Below are 22,205 nucleotides of genomic sequence, written 5' to 3'. Positions count from 1 at the left end.
CTATTGTAGCGGCCGCTTTGCGCGGCCTGAGCCTCCTGTAGATGCTCCTTCACAATTGGCATGACCGCGCTTATGCGGTTCTGCATACCCAAAATGTGTTCAATCACACTTTTATGGGGGGTGGGCTCTTGCTCCCATGTTTCCTTTGCCAGGTCCAACAATCCCCGGGGATGTCGCCCGTATAACAATTCAAAAGGCGAAAACCCCGTGGATGCCTGTGGCACCTCTCGTATGGCAAACATCAAATAGGGAAGCATCATATCCCAGTCTTTCCCGTATTTTGAAATCACCCTTTTGAGCATGGTTTTCAGGGTTTTATTGAAACGCTCGACTAAACCGTCCGTTTGAGGATGGTACACAGACGTACGCAACTGCTTGATCTGGAGTAGCCGGCATAGCTCTTTGGTCACTTTAGACATGAATGGGGTCCCCTGATCCGTAAGGATCTCCTTGGGCAACCCCACCCGGCAGAACACAGCAAACAACTCCCGAGCTATAAGCTTTGCTGCAGTATGTCTGAGAGGTATCGCCTCGGGATACCGGGTGGCATAGTCAACGATCACTAGGATGTGTTGGTGCCCTCGAGCGGACTTTACGAGGGGCCCCACCAGATCCATCCCTATCCGTTCAAAAGGGACTTCTATAATGGGTAACGGTACCAACGGACTGCGAAAATGGGTCAGGGGTGCGGTAAGCTGACACTCCGGGCAGGTTTCGCAGTACCGTTTTACCTCTCCAAAAACCCCGGGCCAATAGAACCTTTGCAATATTCGCTCCTGCGTTTTCTTGACCCCTAGGTGGCCACTCATCAGGTGTTTATGAGCCAAGTCGAGGACCCGCCGGCGATACGGCTGGGGCACCACCAACTGTTCTACCCCCACGCCCCGTATTTCATCTACCCGGTAGAGTAAATCTTGCTTAAGAGCGAAATGGGGGTACCTTACCTGGGCGCCGGGCAGCTGTGCCACCCCGTCAACTGCTGTCACCCGACTCCGGGCATGTATTAACGTAGGGTCCTGGAGTTGGGCTGTCCCAAACGTATCCGGGGATGCCTCCAACTTCGGGATGGGCTCGACCATTTCAGCCTCTCCTGCCAATACCTCTAGGGGTGACCTATCGGGTTCACACTCTGTCCCTATCATGGTGACCCCTACGGCAGGCGTCCCGGATTCAGGATTATAGGGCTCAGGTCCCGGACTGACCAATATCTGAGGGGACTTAGGGGGTCCCCTCCATAAAGTCCAAAAATAGGGCAGATCCCTTCCTAGAATCACGTCATAAGGAAGAGTGTTAAGAAGTCCCACCTCATGTTGCACCTGACCGCAAGGTGCTGTGATGGTGACAATCCCCGTGGGATAGTCTCGGCGGTCCCCATGTATGCAAACCACCCCCACTGTACGTCCTGTGGCCTTTACTTTAGCCCTCAAGGTGGATCGCACAAGGGTCACTAAGCTCCCGGAATCCAACAATCCTGTAACCGGACATCCATTCACCTGTATTTGGCACAAGTGGGGCTCCGTCTTTGGGGAGACCAGGTCAGCGGTACACACCACCTGAGCATACATTGAACCCCGCCGGGTAACCCCACAATCCATGGGCTCCGTGGTGAGTGGACACTGGGCTTCCATATGTCCCACCCGCTGGCATCGCCAACATCTAATGGGGACGGAAACCCCCTTGACGGGTTGTCGTTTAGGGTACAGAACCTTCCGGACCTCAGGAATGGCGGCCACGGCCTCTGACGGGACGGTAGGGGATTCCTGCACCGTTGTCAGCGGTGGGTCCTTGGCCCTAGGCTTGGGGGGGCCGGACCGACGGGCGGTACGCAAAGTCTCAGTGTCCCGTATCAAGTCCTGCGTAGCCACATGCCGCTCTACCAGGGACACTAATTGGTCCAGGGTACTCGGGTCACCCTGTCCTACCCACCGTTGAACGGTGACGGGTAAAGTGCGCACAAAACGATCCACTACTACCCTTTCCACCATTTGCGCCGGGCTCAGAGTGTCAGGCTGCAACCACTTTTTTACAAGATGCAATAAGTCATAGGCCTGGGAGCGTACGGGTTTGGCTTCCTCATAGAACCACTGATTTACCCACTGAGCCCGTACATAGGTATTCACCCCCAACCGAGCCAGTATTGCGGCTTTCAGGGTCACATAGTCAATGGCGTCCTCGGTACAGAGGTCTAGGTACGCTTTTTGGGGTTCCCCCGTCAGATAGGGCGACAATACCTCAGCCCACTGGGGGGTCACCCGCTCAAACACCGCCAGGAATGCTTCCACATCATCCCCCGGAGTCATCTTTTGCAACGCTTGTCTCACCGCTTTCCGGACGCTGCCGTCGTCACCCGGTCCTGGGGTTGTTGCTGCCGGTTCGGCACGGATCGACTTGGCCAGGAGAACCATCTGTTCTTGATGTCTTTGTTCCTGCAATTGCAAGGCTTGCTGCTGACGTGCATTGGCCTGAACCAGCTGTTCTTGGTGCCTTTTGTCCTGCCCTTGCAAGGATTGCTGCTGACGTTCCAACGCCCGGAGCAGGTGTGCATTGGTCTCTTGTTGCTGTGCATTAGCCTGAGCCAGCTGCTGTAGTATGTCCTCCATGGCGTCGCCGGGTTTGGGCTGTAGTATAGCCGCTCGAATCCAGGACATGTGCTACTGGGTCACCAGGGATGGATGCTACACCTCACCGGGCTGGCATGCCCGCCGATTCTCCACCATATGTGAGGTAGCGTGGTCGGCTGCGCAGCAGAAGACACGGGATCCAGGCATTAAGGTTCACAGCACACGGTTTAATGTCCAAACAAAAGTCCACAACAATATACATGTGCCTCTCCAGCAGAGAACTCAGGGAGTGTTCACTCCCTCACACCCGGCACACCTGCCCTTGTTCCTGTTTCCATTTAACCCTTCATTCAGCTTGTAGGGAAACAGCATTAACCCTAGAGTGGATTTACTTTCTATCATGGAGTGAGCACAACCGGGGCGAGACATACCGGCCGTCATAGATAACCCCGGTCACAGTCTCACAATATATACAACCCATATGTGTTCCTCTTCGGTATCTTCAGCTCCACTGGAGTACTTACCACCAGAGCTGTCTGCCGCGCCAAGTGATGTCAGTAGCATAATCGACTGACCTGATCACGCTGCTGACGTCAGCCTGACCTGGAAGTGCCGGAGGTCAGGGCTTCAATTGTACTTGCCTCTGAAAGACATGAGTACAATTTATCACAGGGAGCTGATGCGCTGCACCTTCTCTGAGCCGGCTGTCAAATTGACATCCAGCTCAGAGTATAGTCGGCTCCCACTAAAGGTGGGCAGCAAAATGCAGCTGCCTGAGAGACACTGAGGACTGCTGCATCATTTAGCCAAACAGCGCCCCCATGCCAGCTGCGCCAGAGGCAAATGTCCCACCTGCCCCCCTGGGGTACGCCTCTTTTGGACAGTCCTCTATTTGGGTCTACGCCATGCAGTCTTGGGCATCTGCTGATCGTCCCTCACTGCCACCGCCCCTCTGACAACTCTTTCTGCCAGGGTAGAAAGAAATGACAAATGGGTGTGGCTTGTTAAAATCTACTAGTGCTAAGTACACCACATAATTTGTCCCTCTTTCTGTTCGACCAAAGTTGGGAGGTACACATGCCATTATGGAGAACTGTGGGTGGCACTACTGTTCAGCCTAGAATGTATGGGCTGTGTCCAGGCTAGTGGGCGTCACCGTCGGGGTTGGTGGGCGTGGCGATGTTTCCATCCGTCCACTTTATGCTCCCTGCCGCCTCCGCCTGGAGAGACCCCTCTTCTATTATAAACAATTCCATGACCACGTGGACTTTAAAAAAAAACAACTTATTCTGGAAATTAGGGGGGCATTTCGAACACGCCCCTGTCACGTGACAGAAATTACGTCATACCTGGAAGGAGCGCATACAGTCTAGCATCTACACTGACACTAGGCGTGCAGGTACCGGGTGAAGCTGTCACTACAGAGTGATGTGGCCGGAGCCATAAACCTATCACAGGACGTTCGAGATAATGGATATAGCTCTAATACAACAAATATCCCCCCTCCCCCACCGACCTTACTGTACTGTATACACGACCCACAGACCCGCCCCCACACCAGCGGCGACCACACTGATGCGCGATACGCCCCGCCCTGCACCTCCACCAATCGGAATCGAGGAGTGTCTTCCGCCATATTTACTAAGGTAAAGTCTATCCCGACGGAAAGGGCGAACGAGACAAAAATACATCAGCCAATCAGAGAAGCCCAGGTTGAAAATCCACCAATGCGAATATGCAGTGGTATGACACTACTTCCGGAGCTGCTTCTTGGCCTGGACGCCGCAGGTAGTAAGGTGCTGCTGTCTGGGTAGAGAGCAGAGCTGGCAGGCGGACGGGCGCGGCCGGGATGCGGTGAGCATGTGTCTGTGAGGCGGGCACGGAGTGTGGAAGATAAGGGCCGGATGTTACAGCCACGGCTGGGCTGTGCAGGACGCATCCCCTCAGTGGACGGGCTGCTAGGTGAGTATTGTGTGCGCTGAATGCACCGGCTTCACCATATATGGAAGAAGGCTCCTCCCACGTGATGCCTTTCACAAACAAGTCACAGGCAGGAAACCTGTAGTGCTGTGGCATTGTGTACCTCAGTGTGACACCATGCCCCTCCAGTGTGACACCGTGGCCCTCCAGTGTGGCACCATGCCCCTCCAGTGTGGTGCTGCGCGCTCCCTTACCACCCCCCCTCCAGTGTGGCGCCGTGTTCCCCCCCCCCTCCCCCCTCAGTATGGCACCACGCTCCCTTGCCGCGCTCCCCTCCAGTGTGGCGCCGCGCTCCCCTCCAGTGTGGCGCCGCGCTCCCCTCCAGTGTGGCGCCGCGCTCCCCTCCAGTGTGGCGCCGCGCTCCCCTCCAGTGTGGCGCCGCGCTCCCCTCCAGTGGAGGGGGGCGCCGCGCTCCCCTCCAGTGTGGCGCCGCGTTCCCCCCCCTCCCCCCTCAGTATGGCACCACGCTCCCTTGCCGCGCTCCCCTCCAGTGTGGCGCCGCGCTCCCCTCCAGTGTGGCGCCGCGCTCCCCTCCAGTGTGGCGCCGCGCTCCCCTCCAGTGTGGCGCCGCGCTCCCCTCCAGTGTGGCGCCGCGCTCCCCTCCAGTGTGGCGCCGCGCTCCCCTCCAGTGTGGCGCCGCGCTCCCCTCCAGTGTGGCGCCGCGCTCCCCTCCAGTGTGGCGCCGCGCTCCCCTCCAGTGTGGCGCCGCGCTCCCTTTACCCCCCCCCTAAGTATGGCGCAGTGTTTCCTCCCCCTCCCCCTTTTATAAACCATAAATTTCACCATTGTTTTCTGGGGGGCTGGGGTTTTTTCAGGGTGGTTTAATGTTGTATTTTGATCATTTGATCATTTTTGTGGCTGTGATAAGACCAACTATGTTTGTTTTCTTTTTGATCTGGGCAATGGATCAATCTAAACGTTGGCTGTTTAACACAGTCTGCATTTGCCGGTATATACTGTGGGCTCAGCTCCATCAACGCACAGCTCGTAAGTCAGGGTGTGTGGAGAGGTGTATACCAACCGTGCTGCTGTAACCTGATATTGCTGAGGGTCTGACCTCAGACCACCACTGATTTATCTGAATGACTGCCGTATAATGTGCTTCCTTATAGCAAAATCAACTGTGGGGTTCCAAGTGTAGCCGTTCTGTAATGGGATAACCCCCACTGTTAATGGCTGGTTGGATATATGGGTACGAAGCCTTTTGTTTTTTCCCCACTTCTCTCATGTTTCTGTGGTTTCTGTACTGATCTCATCCAGCACGTTAGATTTTGTTGTGCCGAACTGCTCCTGAAGCAGGATAATAATAAAAACATTGCATGCAGCGCTTTTCTGTGCAGCCATGTACATTGCAGTGGCACACAGCTTTGTCATCATTTTCGGCCAGCCTTGGTATAAGGCCGGTTTCAGACGTCCGTGTTTAATCTGGTACAAGCCACATGAATGTTTTTGGTCATGCGTGTGTCATACATGTCACACGTGTGACAACTGTGTTTGCATATGTGTTACACGTACTGGAAAAAACACGGGTCTTTGAAAAAAATAGACTTTCTATATTCACCTGTATCCAGCGCTGTTTTTTCGGCTCTGCTGCCTCCTGCTTCTGGCCGCTGCTCATTATATTCATTGATTATTCACTGCACTGAGGAGCTGGAAGCCGGAGCAGCGCTGAGGACAGATGAGTATCCAGCAGTGTGTGTGTGGTGACGTCCAGGAGGTCATTTGAGTTCCCAATAAACTCTGATGACATCCTGATGACACCTGCGCTGCAGCAGTTGTCAGGATGCTGACTTTACGAGTTCATCAGAGTTCATTGGGAAATTTGATGACCTCCTGGACGTCACTGCACACACACTGCTTGCTGAATACTCACCTGTCCCAGCGCTGTGTCCAGGATGCTCCGGCTTCCAGCTCCTCACTGCAGTGAATTATCAATGAATGAATATAATGAGCGGTGGTCAGAAGCTGGAGGCAGCAGAGCCGGAGAAAACAGCACTGCATTCAGGTGAATATTGAAAATCTTTTTATTTCATAGATCCGTGTTCTCTCTGCTACTTGTCACACGGATCACATCATTGTGCGTTCCGCGTGACACCCGTGCTGCCGGATAACAAAACGGACATGTCTGCATGTGTGTGTGCGGAGCCACGAGGGGTCACACGGTCTGTGTGAGAACACAGACGTGTGAGTAACAGCAAATAATAACATGAGTACGTGTGGCATCAGTGTTAAAAACGGATGTCACATGTACCTGAAACACGGACGTCTGAAACTGGCCTTAGGCTGAGCTTGTGTCCGGTAATCATCCTTTAGGCTATGTGCGCACGTTGCATTCTTCATGCGTTTTTCCTTGCAGATTTTAATCAATACTGCAAGGAAAAACGCATCCTATCATCCCATCTATGAGAATCCTGACTTGCTGTGCACACTGCTGTTTTTTTTTTTTTTTTTTTTTTTTTTTTTTTTTTTTTTAAACCTTGCAGATTTTGTTGCTGAAAGACAAAGCAGCATGTCAATCTGTTCAGCCTATTTTTGTACGTTTCTATAATCCACTGCAGAGCTCGGTCACTACAGTTTATATCACAGCACTTTGCCTCACACACCATGCATACAGCGTGGTCTGTGAGGCAATCCTAGCTCAGTAACCCGGGATCGTAATGCTGATGATCCAGGGTTGCCATTGCAGCGATCGGGTCCCTGTGATTGCATTACAGGGACCCGATCGTCAGGGAGAAGTGATCAATTCCTCTCCTTGCCTCCTAAATGTTTGATTGCATTGATTGCAGCATTCAGGGGGTTAAACTGGCTGGCGCGGGCTCTGCATCAGGCAGTGAGAGATGGGTCCAGGCTGTAACATCAGCGTAGGAACCCACACAATGACCTTGACGTTAAAAAAAATAAATACGCAAACGCGATTAAAAAATACGCATTTTTTCAGCTGCTTTTTTGTGAATACGTTCACAAAGCCTTAGAACGGATCCAGCAGCAATCCATTGGCAAAAAAAAATTGGGCAAATATTACTTTTTTCTTATTCTGTTTTTAAATAATTGAATCTGTTGTTTTTTGGGTTTTTTTCTTTAACATTGAAGTCTATGGAAACAGATCCTTTAATGGATCGCTCTTTATCTTCCATTTGCAATTGATCCAGTAAAAAAGAAATTGGATCCTTTTCAAATGAAAGAAAAACAGATGGCTAATTACCGGATCTGTTTTCCATAGACTCCAAGGTTGAAAAATTGGATCCAGCTAAAATCCATTATTTTAAAAACAGAGAAAAAAAGTTGTTTGCACACACTGTTTCTGTCTCTGTTCTAACGGATGATTACTGGACCTGTGAACCCCTCCGAAGACAGGCTGGAAACAACTGATATATACAGACCCAACCTAATGACAGCTGCAGCACTCTCTTCTGAAATTGGGGCGATCCCAGCAGAGGGAAACCCACTGCATCAATATTATGGAATGCCCTGAATATTACCACTTACTTTTCTGTATACAGTGGGGTCCAGTTATGTGCTACGCTCTATTATCACAGCCCTAAGTTATAAATGAGCTGTTACAAGAAGATCCCACATCTCCGAGGAAAGCATCAGTTACTAAGACAATACAATGACAGAGGTGCCCGGGATGCCAAAGGATTACTGGCACAGACGTGATTACTGCCCAGGTCCGTCTGACCTCTGAGGACCGTACGGGAAGCTGGGCCAGGGTGGTTTGACTTTTTGTTCATCTCTGATCATGGCCACTGAAGTCCAGGAGGTTTGGGATTCTTGCCAGTTGTGCTGCAATGTAGCAGAGTGATCTTGTGATGCTACAGCAGTGTTTCTCAACTCCAGTCCTCAGGACCCACCAACAGATCATGTTTTCAGGTTTTCCTCAATGTTAGACAGGGAATAATTCCATCACCTGTGCAACATTAAGGAAATCCTGAAAACCTGATTGAGGAAAACCTGAAAACATGATCTGTTGGTGGCTCTTGAGGACTGGAGTTGAGAAACACTGTGCTACAGTGCTTTGCAATAAGGGAGTCCATACACTCAGGTTTGGTCTTCGGTCCAGTGTGAAGCAGTCATTGATTTCCGATCTCCAGGCTTATTATGCCTCGTGATAAATATCTAATACAATACACAATTATAGTGCGGACACGGGGCTGAGATGACACAGTTGTCAGAGGTTGCATCATGTTCCCTGTGCGAACAAAATAGGAAAGTATCTAAAGCATGGGCTACGTCTTTGGCAGCTTGTTATAAAGATGGCATCTAAGGCTGCTTTCACACATCCGGTTTTAGTGCGGCTAAATCCGGCTCTAAAACCTATGCGGCGAAAAAACCGCATCCTTTGCATAAGTTTTTACATGCGGCCCGTCCGGTTTTTGCCAGTTGCGGCATTCTACTGAGCATGCGCAGTGCAAGAAGCCGGATGCGGTTTTTGCCACATTGCTCCGCATCCGGCATCCATAGGCATGCATTGGAAAAAGTGCCGCATCAGCTGGATGCGTTTTTTTTTTTGCCGGACAAAAAATGTGCCATGCAACGTTCCATCCGGCCACCGCATGGGCTAAATATGCCGCATCCGGCAAAAACTGGACCGAACGCAAGGCCATGCGGCACAATCCAGCACTAATGAAAGTCTATGCGGAAAAATTGCAACCGGCGGCAAAAAAAAAAACTGTTGCGTTTTTTTTTGCAAAGAGCCGGGTTGTGCCGCACAGCAAAAAAATGGATGTGTGAAAGCAGCCTAACTAATGTCATTCTGGTCACCATGCGGCATGTGACATAACTGTTGCCAAAAATATAGACCTTGATTTTTGGTTTCAAGTCGCTCGTGACAATGCAATTATCGGTTACAATGTCAATCACGTGACTTGCTCATCCCCTGCCTGGGATGGTTTTAAATATGAAGGACTGGAGAAAACGGGTTTATTGCCGCGCTAAAAACCACGAGCATGTATAAGTCAAAATATTCTCTTTATTTAGATCATTCCTACGCGTTTCTGAGGCTCATCTGCCTCCTTCCTCAGGGAAAAAGAATCTTACAGACAGAGAGGATTTATCCTTATGGGATGGTTTTAAATAGTAAAATAGTTGTGTGACCGCAAACCACAGCCAGATCATTAATTCAGGGTTTTTTTTGGGAGGGGTAATTAAACTTGTCAGAGAAGTGTCGTCAAATGGCCAGATTCGCCGTCTAGCCTAAAAGGGAGCCTGTCGGTCAATTCATGCTGCTCAAACTACAGGCAGCATGAACCATAGCCTGGCCAGAGACTGGAGAGACCATCCCTGTCCAGCTCTTCAAGGGTTTTTTCTATCTATAACACTGGATCTTTTCATAGAAAAACAAGCCTGGTGCTGCCATCATACAGTATGAAGCGCCTCAGATTCCCTTCAAAGAGAACCTGTCAGGTCCCCTATACTCTCCAACCCAGAAGCATTCATACCTGTATGTCCAAATTCCCTCCCTACCCAGCCCTGTATAATGCTATTCACTAATATGAATGTTTAAAAAAAAAACAAAAAAAAAACTTTTAACCTTTTAGGCCTGAGACTAGTCTATGGGGTGTTAGTTCCTGTGACTAGTCGTCCTTTTTTCCATGTTATCACGTCTCTGGAAATCTTACACTTGCTCACAAATCATTTCAGCCATGTCAGTGTGCCTTTGAAGCCGGGTGTAAGCTTCTAGACTTCCGTTGGGCACAGGGCACAGTACCGTGACTGTAGGTTCAGCAGATGCCGACTCCTGGAAATTATCACCCCACATGTGGTGTGATAACATGGGAATAGGCCGACTGGTCTGGGGAACGAACACCCCTGCGACTAGTCACAGGCCTAATTAACAGAGGGACAGCGACATTTGTTTGTTTGTTTTATTTTAAACATTGACATTTGTAAATCGCGTTATACAGGGCTGGTTAGGGAGGGAATTTGAGCATACAGCCATGAATGCTGCTGGGTTTGAGGGAATAAGGGACCTGACAGATTCCCTTTAAGCATAATTCCCTGGGCACTGCAAACGATATGCACTTTTATTGCTGGATACCGCTGCTTTTCTGTACATGCCTTTTAAAGGAAACAGGTCACCAGATTTGTCCCTTGTAAACTGCAGTCACCACCAGTAATTTCTTATGTACGGAATTCTAGAATACTGTATATAAGAGCCCAGGCTGATATGTATAACGTAAAAAAAGACATTTATTATACTCGCCTGGCGGGTGGTTTGGTCCGATGGGTGTTGCTGGGCTCGGGTCCAGCAGGTCCTGCATCCTGTGTAGTCGCCATCCTCCTTCCCAGCTCTGTGATGATGCATCCTACGTCATCTACACAGAGGCCTCCATTGTACTCCTGCGCAAGCGCACTGTTATCTGCCCTGCTGGGGGCAGATCAAGTTATTGTAGTGCGCAGGCGCTCTTTGACCTTTTCTCGTGCCTGTGCATTACAGTACTTTGCCCTCAGCAGGGCACATCAAAGTGCGCAGAAGCGCAGTGGAGGCCTCTGTGTGGATGATGCAGGATGCGTCATCCACAGCAAGATATGAAGGAAGAAAGCGATGGATGAAAGAGAGGCTCTGGACCGAGACCAGTGACGCCCATCGGACCTGATTGCCCCACATGTGAGTATAAGAAAAGGTCTGTGTTATACAGAGTGGCCGGGGCTCTTGTGTACAGTATTTTGGAATGCTGTATATAAGGGCTGACTGATGATGACCGCAGCTCATAAGGGAAAATCCTGGTGACTGGATCCCTTTCACTCTTTATACACTTGAAATGTTCCTACCGTGTTACTTGATAGTTTATAACCCCCTACAAGTAAAATATATGTTTACACGTCCTAAAAGTTGATGGAGAACCAAATGTATCCAAAATATTAAAATATATTTTTTTTAATTGAGAAAAATTATCCAATATCACCAGTCTGCGAGAGGTAAAAGTATGGGAACCTTTGCTTTCAGTATCCACTTGGAGGAATTTTATCCCATTACTCCATGTAAATCAGCCTCACTGCTTATGTTGGTGAGTTTTCTCGATAATCTGCTCACTTCAGGTCCTTGTACAACATTTCTCTACAATTAAGGTCAGGACTTTGCTAAAGTTAAACTTTCTTCTTTAACCATTCTTTTGTAGAATGACTTATGTGCTTTGGGTCGTTGTCTTGCTGCATGATCTCTTGAGAATTGACTCATGAACAGATGTCCTGATATCTTTCTTCAGGATCTTCTGATCAAATTTGGAGCTCATAGTTCCGTCAAATAAAATTCTGAAGGGTTCACAAACTCTGAAGCATCACGGTTTATAGGTTTCGAACACTGCCAGTTATTGCATACATTATTTTTTTTTTTTTTACTGGGATACTAAATGCTTTTGTCTTGCTGACATGAATAATCAAAAGATGTTTTAATGTATTTCTCAGGTGATTCATGGCCGGGGACGTGGAAGGGTACTCTTCTTCAATCCATGACAGCAGTGTCACTGCGGGGTTCAGGGCACTGTATGAGGAAGGCCTGCTGGTTGATGTCACCCTTGTGATAGAAGATCACCAGTTTCAAGCACACAAAGCCCTGCTGGCCACTCAGAGTGACTACTTCCGCATCATGTTCACGGCCGACATGAGAGAACGTGATCAGAACAAGATCTACCTTAAGGGATTGACCGCTACAGGCTTCAGCCACGTGCTCCAGTTTATGTACTATGGTAACATAGATCTTAGTATGGCCACCGTCCATGAAATCCTGCAGGCGGCTATGTATGTGCAATTGACTGAAGTTGTCAAATTTTGCTGTTCGTTCCTCATGGCTAAGATTTGTCTGGAAAACTGTGCAGAGATTATGAGGCTCCTGGATGACTTCAGTGTGGACGTTGAAGGTGTCAGGGAGAAGCTTGACACGTTTCTACTGGAAAACTTTGTTCCCCTAATGGCTAGACCTGACTTTCTCTCTTACCTTAGCTTTGAAAAGCTCAAGACCTACCTGGACAATGACCGTCTGAGTCGGTTCCCCGAGATTGAGCTGTATGAAGCTGTTCAGGCTTGGTTGCGCCATGATAGGAGACGCTGGAGACACACAGACACCATCATTCAGAACATCAGGTTTTGTTTGATGACTCCATCCCATGTCTATGAGAAGGTTAGTGAGCTTGAAAGCACTAGACAAGATTCTTCACTTAGCTAGGGCACCACCACATCAATAGGTAAGATATAATTAGGGTTGGGGGGTAAAAAACTAGAAACCTTTTGCAATGGAGATGGCTAGGAAGGATTACCCTACCTTTTACTTGTTTCTGTATATTGTTTGATTTTAATTTTTATAATTTTTCAATATTATTTGTTAAATATTTACAACAAATAAAAATGACGTATATGTGTAGAAAGTATATTATCGTGGTCCTTCTTAACCTGTTTATCAGTACTTACCCTTTTATTTTGTCTTGCATTTACAAGCATGTTTTCTTTTTTTTTTTTTCTTGTTTTTTTTTTGTTTTATTTTTTGTTTTCTGTTTCAGTTCTAAGCCCTTGACCTGTTTATTTTTAGTCATGATTTATGTACAGCAGTCACTGGATTAGCCACCATGATACAAAATTACAATGTAGCCTATGAATATGTGCTGAGAACATGGGCATATGTCCTATCACATTAATGTAGTCATGGGAGGATGACCGCCATCCAAAGTATGTGGACACCTGACCATCACTTGTTGGACATCTCATTCCAAAACACTTGATGAAAAGGACTTTGTCCCCTTTTTGCTGTAGCTTCATCTGCTTTCATAGACTTTCTACAAGATTTTGGATATTGACTACTGGAACATGTATCCAGTTGGACATATGGTTAGCATTACAATAGATTCCAAGAGATACTTGGAGTTTAGTTTTGAGATATGTGCATTTTGGGCAAGTTCTTCTGCATTTTCTATAATGTATGTGTGCAGAACTGAGGGACTTCCATAGACCACTTCAAAATACAGCCCTGCCAATATTTTATCTACTCCAGCTGTGCAGGGATTTTATGAAGTGAACCTTTGTCATGGTAGCATCCTATCGGGGTGCTTTGTCAAGTCTTAAGGCCCCTTTTACACACTGCAACATCGCTAGCGATATCGCTGTAACGTCACCGGTTTTGTGATGTAATAGCGACCTCCCCAGTGACATTGCAGTGTGTGACACGCATCAGCGACCTGGCCTCCGCTGTGAGGTCGCTGATCGCTACAAGCCGTTCAGGACCATTCTTTGGTCCTTTGTTCCCCGCTGTGCAGCATGTATTGGTGTGTTTTCACCGTTACAACGACATCGTTAGCGACCCAGCCCATAGGCGTGCTAGCGTTCCCTTTCCAGCGAGGTCGTTCTGCAGGTCCGTATCGCTGCTGCGTCGTTGGCCAGATCGGCCTGTTTGACAGCTCACCAGCGACTGTTAGACTTCAGAGATCCCGGCCAGGTTGAGATCGCTGGTGGGATCGCTAGAAAGTCTGTGTGTAAAGGGGCCTATAGAGCTCTCAGATAACACTCATCTATTTATCTATGGACGTTGACGATTTTGCCAATATGTGTGGCCAACCCACCAATTTTAGAAGTGTTCAATTTATTTTGGTCATGTATCATATGCAAAGGGAGAGGCTTATGATTGGTTTCCATTGGTCATGTTCACTGCTAATTTCTGCCCCCCAAAATTTCCCAGCTGCCTCACTATTTATCTACTAAATCAAATATTAAAGGGAACCAACCAGCAGGAGTGTCATATATAAACTAAAGCCGATGCTGAATGTAAGCATACCTTTTGTTCAGAGATTAGATATTTTATTTCAGAAATATCTGCAAGTAAAGTTCCTGCAATGCACTGGTAATTGACAGGTGCAACAGGATGGGAATATGTGGGTCCGGATTTTCAATCTATTCCCACCCCTGTCTGTCTTCATTGGAATTAATTTCTATGATGGCGACACTGGGAGGAAGGCCAGACAAGGGTGGGAATAGATAGCAAGACCCAAACTACATATTCTCTTCCTGTTGCACCTGTCAATCAAATAGCAGTGCATTACTGGAACTTTATTTACACATATTTCTGAAATAAAACATCCAATCTCAGAAGAAAAGCTATGCTTAATTCAGCATCCTAGCTCCAGTATAGCACTGGCTTTATTTTATATATGAAATCCTGATGGTTGGTTCTTTTTAAACAGATTGGTTCCAAGTATACAGAGCTAGTCAGTCATATACATTCAGTGCTGCAGGGTTATCATTCATTGAAAGAAGGAAGCCAGGACTACATAAAAGGGAACCTGTGGGGTTCCTAAGGGTCAATAAACTAATTACATTTCTGGTTGGGTTGTTAAGCGACAACTTCAAATGTGCTCAGTCCGCGCCACCAAAGATGTCAATCAAGCATGAGCGTTCAGACAAGGAGTTATTTGGAGTATTGATGTAGTTGCCAGTAATTGGTCCACCCTTGGTGCACTTACACGCATTTACAGAAAGATTTGAGGTATATTTTCTCAGTGATGCAATATATATTTGTAGAAAGGAAGGCATGGTTATACTTTTCTTTTCTACTCTGTACTGCAATGCAATTTGGTGCCCGTAAAGCTTCTGACAGGTTCCCTTTAAAGAGGACCTGTCAAAAGTGAGCAGTTTTTGTTTTTATGATATGCCCTCAGCTCCCATAAGTATTCCGTCTTTTAAGTCCACCAATACAGTTCCAGAAATGGGGCATCTTACGTGGTCATTTTTATAGGGTTTGCCAAAGGGGCATTGCTCACAAGTTAATAAAGCAGAGCAGTCTAACAAAATGCCCCTGGATAAAGCCTATAAAAACTAGCCTAGCAATAAGTTAAAAGCTATGAATCTCTGGAAACATGGCGAATTTTTTTTTTTTTTTTTTTTTTTAAAAAAGGCAAAATATAAGAGCAGAAACTGGTCACTCCTGACTTGGTGACTGGTCCTCTTTAAATCTGTCTGGTAAGTATGATTCTAGAGGTAGGGGCTTAAATGCAACCGTCCATTTTGAGATGTTATGTCCCCCTCTGTATTGTCTTGTATGAAAAAAGTATTTACATTTGTGTAAAGAATAAGTAGACTCTTAATATAAGTGAATGTCTGCAAACATTCCAATAGCCATAGATTATAAACAGATGAAAAAAGAGGTTTACTATAAAGCCAGGGCGGTTGATGCTTCAATCTAGTCTTTATGTGGTAGTTTGTCTTTTTACCTTTTTCAATGCTGTTTTAAGTAGTAGTTCTCCCCTAAAGGGGTTGGCCACTACGTTTTGATCAGTGAGGGTGTAATATCCAGCACTTCTGCCGATCAGCCGTTACCGTTGGCGGATGGAGGTTCTTGGAGGCTGCCGGAATGCAGCATCTCCATCATTACAATAGTGGATAAGGGGTGGATCTGCAGCACTCTGCTATGGCCACTAGTGTAACGACGGAGCTGCTGTGTTCCAGTAGCATCCAACGACTTTTGGCCAGTGACGGCTGATCAGCTGGGGTCAGACATTGATAGCCTTTCCTGGGGGATAGCTCTTCTGTATCAAATAAAAAAAAAAATAGTGGCCATCCCCTTTTAAGGGCCATTTCACAGTGCGTTCTTCCCCACGTTTAGTAATCCCTTTGTGACTTACATATGAAGCACCCCGCAAAGTGGGATTCGGACAAGGGTTGACAGGCCCATTGATTATAATGGTGCAGACTGAGTCACAGTGTTCTCTCTTGCACCATTTTCAGGTGTATGCACCTATTGGAGGTGGACACCCAAAAGTAGTAGATGCGTCTTGAGTGTCCAGTAGGCGTGTCTCCCAAACAATGGTTCACGACAGAGCACACTGTAACTCCTTTTGCACCATTCTAGTTAACGCCCCCATCAGCACGTGTCCAAATCCTGCTTTGCGGAGGGATTCATTTGTAAGCCCCGATGGGACCACTGAACATTGCGGGGGAACGCTCTACAACAATATACAAAGTGTGAACTTGGCTTGACACTGGATGCGCTCTTTCAGAGGACTCCCAGATCTGTCGTGCAGACAGTCTGTCATGTTTGTCACCGTGTCTTTGATTACTTATATTTTTGGTTTTATTTTGTGTTCTTGATTATAACGTTTTATATATGTATAATTCTAAACATTCTTACCAGATGCTGAGGTAATATACTATAATATATTAATATTGCAGTGCAGGTGTTTCTCTACTCCTGTCTTGTACATGAATGTATGGATATCTATGCACGGTTTATGTATGTTTTTATGCACGTCCATGCTTATTACGTGACTCAGGACATTTCTCTTAAGGCCTCGTGCACACGTTGAGTATTTGGTGAGGTTATTTTTCCTCAGATCACAGAAGTGGTGCTGGTGTTTCTATTATACTTTTCATCTGATTTTTTCCTTTTGGTATGTTGGGTTACAAAAACTGAGGTAAAATACTGACCAAATACTGATGTGTGAACATGGCCTAAGTGTTTATAGCTTTTAGTAAGTTACGGTAGATAGCATTTAAGATTGTGACTCCATGATTTTAGTAGGATTATAAGGGGGTAAGAAAATAAGCTCTGCCCTTTTCTATGTCGTGGGATTGGTGATTTACTATTGTGCACCCCCTCCCTCCTCATCTGAACAAAGTAAGGCTAATTTCATTTCTGGCATGAATGTAATGTAAATGCCACATCTTATAAGGGTAATCTCTTACACAGAACATCTTGTGTTTTTTTTCTTTCAGGTGAAAACCTCAGAGTTTTACAGATATTCCCGTCAGTTGAGACATGAGGTTGAGCAGGCACTAAACTACTTTCACAACGTAAGTGAGCAACCATTAATGGAGATGAAGTCCAATCACATCCGGTCAGCAAAACCCCATACAGCGGTGTTCCGAGGAATGATTGGACATAGCATGGTAAATAGTAAAATCCTCCTTTTGCACAAGCCACGCGTTTGGTGGGAACTTGAAGGACCTCTGGTACCTCTACGACCTGATTGCCTGGCGATTGTCAACAACTTCGTCTTCCTACTTGGAGGAGAAGAACTAGGTCCAGATGGAGAATTTCACGCTTCATCAAAAGTCTTCAGATATGATCCACGTCAAAACAATTGGGTGCGAATGTCTGATATGTCTGTACCTCGGTCTGAGTTTGCGGTGGGTGTTATTGGGCGATATATTTATGCAGTCGCCGGAAGGACGAGAGATGAAACCTTTTATTCAACAGAGCGCTACGATATTATAGAAAACAAATGGGAATTTGTAGATCCTTATCCCGTAAATAAGTATGGCCATGAGGGCACTGTTCTCAACAGTAAGCTGTTTATCACTGGTGGGATTACATCCTCTTCAACATCCAAGCAAGTTTGTGTTTTCGACCCAAGTAAAGAAGGAACGGTCGAACAGAGGACTCGTCGAACGCAGGTCCACATGAACTGCTGGGAAAACAAGTGCAAAATGAACTACGCCAGATGTTTTCACAAGATGATATCTTACAATAGCAAACTCTATGTCTTTGGGGGCGTATGTGTTATTTTAAGAGCATCTTTTGAATCGCAGGGCTGTCCCTCTACCGAGGTTTATGACCCTGACGCTGATCAATGGACTATTCTGGCATCTATGCCCATTGGCAGGAGTGGGCATGGAGTAGCTGTGCTGGATAAACAGATCATGGTGCTTGGCGGACTCTGTTATAATGGTCATTACAGCGACTCTATCCTTACTTTTGACCCAGAAGAAAACAAGTGGAAGGAGGATGAATACCCCAGAATGCCTTGCAAGCTGGACGGCTTACAAGTATGCAGTCTCCATTTTCCAGAATATGTTTTAGAGCACGTAAAACGATGCACTTAACAGTAATATGAACTTCCTGTTAGGTCTTTTTGTTTTGATTTGTTTTTTTTTTATGTCTTGAGCAACTCTGCCCTTTTCCCTTTCTATTCTTTGTGTAAGCTCTATATTAATTGCTTTCAGTGAAACAGGGAGCAAAATAATGTCCGAAACTGCAAATGGTTCTGGCCTGAATCTTGCAAAATTTCATAATTAGTGTGAGTAAATTTTATCAAATATTTTTTTGTTTTTTGTTTCTCTATGACCTTACTTGAAAACTTCTTTAATTTTTTTTTGTTTTTTAGCATTGAATCTGCCATGTGGCATGCAAAGAAGAGATCCTATATATTCAGTTAAGGCGTATCATTAGAATTGAATACGTGCTAAAAATTTTCCTATACAACTATCAACGTTCAAATATCTGCATGACTCAGGCCTCTCGCTACCTCTGATATTCTTTATAGCTGCAGCATTTGTCATAGTATTGAAATATGCGGCCACTTCATCTGGTCCATACACTTGATTACCCAAAAACCATGGCAGCTGTAATTGAGGGTGCACAAAGCACAACTATTGATGAGGTTTGCAGAACCCTCAAAACAAAAGGGAAAACTTTTAGCTAATAAATGTATTATTGCTGAAATGACTTAAGTTAATGATTTCTTAAACATTTGAGTTGTTTTTTTAAAGTTAGAATATACTGTACCTTCTGTAATATCCTTCTATCCTTCATACCGTTAGTATTGAGAAGGCTTTTAAAATTAACAGGTTCATAAAAATCTAAAATATAGGTTGACTTTATTTAAGCAAAATCTACATACTACTGGTACTATCTAACATACAGGTATTTATTACTGGATAATTATGAAATGTATTCTCCTGCCCACATCTTTTTACAGTTTTACATATCATTGCTTGGGGGAGATAGCAGTCCAGATCATTGAAGAAATTCTAATAATTTTTAATAGTATGTTGTGCTTATGTTTAACGTTACGTTCCCACAATACGTTATTTTGCCCACAAAAAAAGAAAACTCCGCATCTTACAGTTCCAGCAAAGTGAATGGGTTTTATAGAAATCTCATTCCCTGTGTCTTAGTTTTACACCGCATAAACTGTCCTGACGGTGCGTGTTTTACATCCAGAACATATCCATTTCTCTAATTTGTACACTGCATTTTATGTGCTGATTTGTTTCGTAGAATTTCATTAGATGCAGAAAATCTATAGCTTAAAAATTGCACATGACTGTAATAAAGATTTGATAGATTTGAGCCAGATACCAAGAAAAATTAAAAACCTGCTTAGAGGGTTGCCAGGCCTTGGGGTATAAATTTACAGGAACTCTGTGACTGCATATTTGTGAATCCTCACAGAACGCAGTGCTAACGCCAGGAGCAGGCGGTCATGTAACTGCCAATATGTTTTGCGTACTTCCGGGCACATTCCAACTAGCGGTTTCCAGCATCTCTCAGTTCACTTGCATTGAGCGAGACCATGCACGTCTTGTTGGCACGTGACTGCATGTATGCAAATTACATACTTGAGGTCACACGATTACCTCTCCCGACACCAGAGAATCCTCACAACGAACGGTTGATGCGCTGTGAGATTTCACAAGTCTGCTTGTACTCTAAAAGCCACGTCACACTAAGCAACATCGCTGCTAAGGAACAACCTTTGTGACGTAGCAGCGATGTTGCTAGTGATGTCGCTGTGTGTGACATCCAGCAACAACCTGGCCCCTGCTGTGAGGTCGTTGGTTGTTGCTGAATGTCCTGGACAATTTTTTTAGTTGTTGCTCTCCCGCTGTGAAGCACACATCGCTGTGTGTGACAGCGACAGAGCAACAACTGAATGTGCAGGCTTCTGCGGACGCTGGTAACCACGGTAAACATCGGGTAACCAAGAAGCCCTTACCTTGGTAACCCGATATTTACCTTCGTTACCAGCGTCCGCCGCTCTCACACTGCCAGTGCCGGCTCCCTGTTCCCTGCACTCCTAGCCACAGTACACATCAGGTTAATTACCCGATGTGTACTGTGGCTAGGAGTGCAGGGAACAGGGAGCCGGCACTGGCGTGAGAGCGGCGGATGCTGGTAACGAAGGTAAATATCGGGTAACCAAGGTAAGGGCTTCTTGGTTACCCGATGTCTACCGTGGTTACCAGCGTCTGCAGAAGCCGGCTCCTGCTGCCTGCACACGTAGCAGACTACACATCGGGTAATTAACCCGATGTGTACTCTGGCTAGGTGTGCAGGGAGCCAGCGCTAAGCGGTGTGCGCTGGTAACCAAGGTAAATATCGGGTTGGTTACCCGATATTTACCTTAGTTACCAAGCGCAGCATCGCTTCCACGCGGCGCTGCTGGCTGGGAGCTGGTCACTGGTTGCTGGTGAGATCTGCCTGTTTGACAGCTCACCAGCAACCCGTGTAGCGACGCTCCAGCGATCCCTGCCAGGTCAGGTTGCTGGTGGGATCGCTGGAGCGTCGCTTAGTGTGACATCTCACCAGCGACCTCCTAGCAACTTACCAGCGATCCCTATCAGGTTGTATCGTTGTTGGGATCGCTGGTAAGTTGTTTATTGTGACTGGGCCTTAAGCCCAGACAATCCCTATAAATTTAAAATATGGTGTACCTGGAATTATAAGTTAAATGGATGCCATCTGTCATAATTTAGGCTTCTGTTATAAAATGACAACCCTACACCATACGTTAGTTTTTATTTCTTTTTTAACTGGATGCACTTTGCCAGCACTTAATGTGAAAAGACCCTGATGTGTTGACTCCCTTTGGATCAATTAAGCCACACTAAAGATCTATAGTGATGTAAATCACATTCAGTATAACCAAGGGCTTGTCAGTTAACCACCAGTACAATTCTCCAGTCTGAATGAGGTTTTTAAACTTAAAATTATAGGAATTTTAAAGTGAACCTGACAGTTGATTCAGACTGCCCGATCTATGGGCAGGATGAATCGCACAGTGGCTGCATTATTTTATGTTTTTAGTGTACTTAGAGGGGGACTATGCATCTTAGCTGACTAAGCGGTGGGAAGACTCGTTAGTTTAGAGGAGCGAAGGTGTCGGGGACAAGTCATCTGAGAAGCATGGCTCCCAAGATGTCATGGTTTCTCCTAAAGAGGTTTTCAAAAATACTGGGTAAGCGTGGAGGAAAAAAAAAACCCTCTTCTTTGAAATAGTTACTGATTAAAACCTCCAAGCTAGACACTGCTCAACCAAAAGGTTCCAAACAACACTGCAGGAAAAACTAATCTACGAATCACTTCAAATCCAGTTCAAAATGGCTTCAGGAAAAGAAAAACTTGCTCCAAAATAGAGCATTTCCTGAAGCGATTTCTGCTTTTAAAACTTTTTGTTTAATTGCCCATAAAACTGTGAACATGGCCTAAAACATGGATCACTTATGAAGTTCACTTTAACTTTTCATATTGGGGTTCCCATAGTGATGTCTTACGATTTCTGGCTTTACGTACAATTACATGAATATCCTAATACTTGGTACAGTTTAGATCTCTCCATCATACTGTACTTTATGCTTCGTATTACATTTATCCATAAATATGGTCTATGGGGTAACTTTGGTAATGTGTTACCTTTTATTTGATGTGCTGCTGGTCTTGAGTTGCATCCTGGATTAAAGCTTAGCTCTACGGTCAGCACTCTGCTGATTTTCTTGGAAAACAAATCACAAATTTTATTTTTTTTTTTTCTTACACATCACTAAGCATTAGAAGACAAGCCATCAAGAGTCCTCCAGATCAAAACTATGGGTTTAGTGTGAGGTGACCCTTGCTAATCAGCTAAGGATGCCCTTTATAATGCGGATATAAAGTGGTTGACTAATGACACTTACCAGCATTTGTAA

General features: G+C 46.0%; 1 protein-coding gene across 1 annotated transcript; it reads left to right on the top strand.

Moving 5' to 3' along the window:
• Positions 1-4,329: 4,329 nt before the first annotated feature.
• Positions 4,330-19,279, top strand: KLHL15 (kelch like family member 15). The gene is made up of 3 exons (XM_075333393.1): positions 4,330-4,523; positions 11,946-12,657; positions 17,232-19,279. Exons 2-3 carry the CDS (start codon positions 11,953-11,955, stop codon positions 18,339-18,341), a joined length of 1,815 nt encoding a protein of 604 aa, XP_075189508.1. The 5' UTR covers positions 4,330-4,523; positions 11,946-11,952; the 3' UTR covers positions 18,342-19,279.
• Positions 19,280-22,205: the final 2,926 nt, after the last annotated feature.

This window comes from Anomaloglossus baeobatrachus, chromosome 2 (assembly GCF_048569485.1).
Source record: "Anomaloglossus baeobatrachus isolate aAnoBae1 chromosome 2, aAnoBae1.hap1, whole genome shotgun sequence".
In the NCBI taxonomy this organism is placed as follows: domain Eukaryota; kingdom Metazoa; phylum Chordata; class Amphibia; order Anura; family Aromobatidae; genus Anomaloglossus; species Anomaloglossus baeobatrachus.
This window is presented reverse-complemented; position numbering and strand designations above follow the sequence as displayed.

What these genes read in the sequence shown, in the direction of transcription:
- KLHL15 (XM_075333393.1), top strand. Translation starts at nt 11,953, where the DNA reads ATGGCCGGGGACGTGGAAGGGTACTCTTCTTCAATCCATGACAGCAGT. An exon ending in CATCCCATGTCTATGAGAAG is followed by an intron (nt 12,658 to 17,231) that starts GTTAGTGAGCTT and finishes TTTTTCTTTCAG; the next exon opens with GTGAAAACCTCAGAGTTTTA.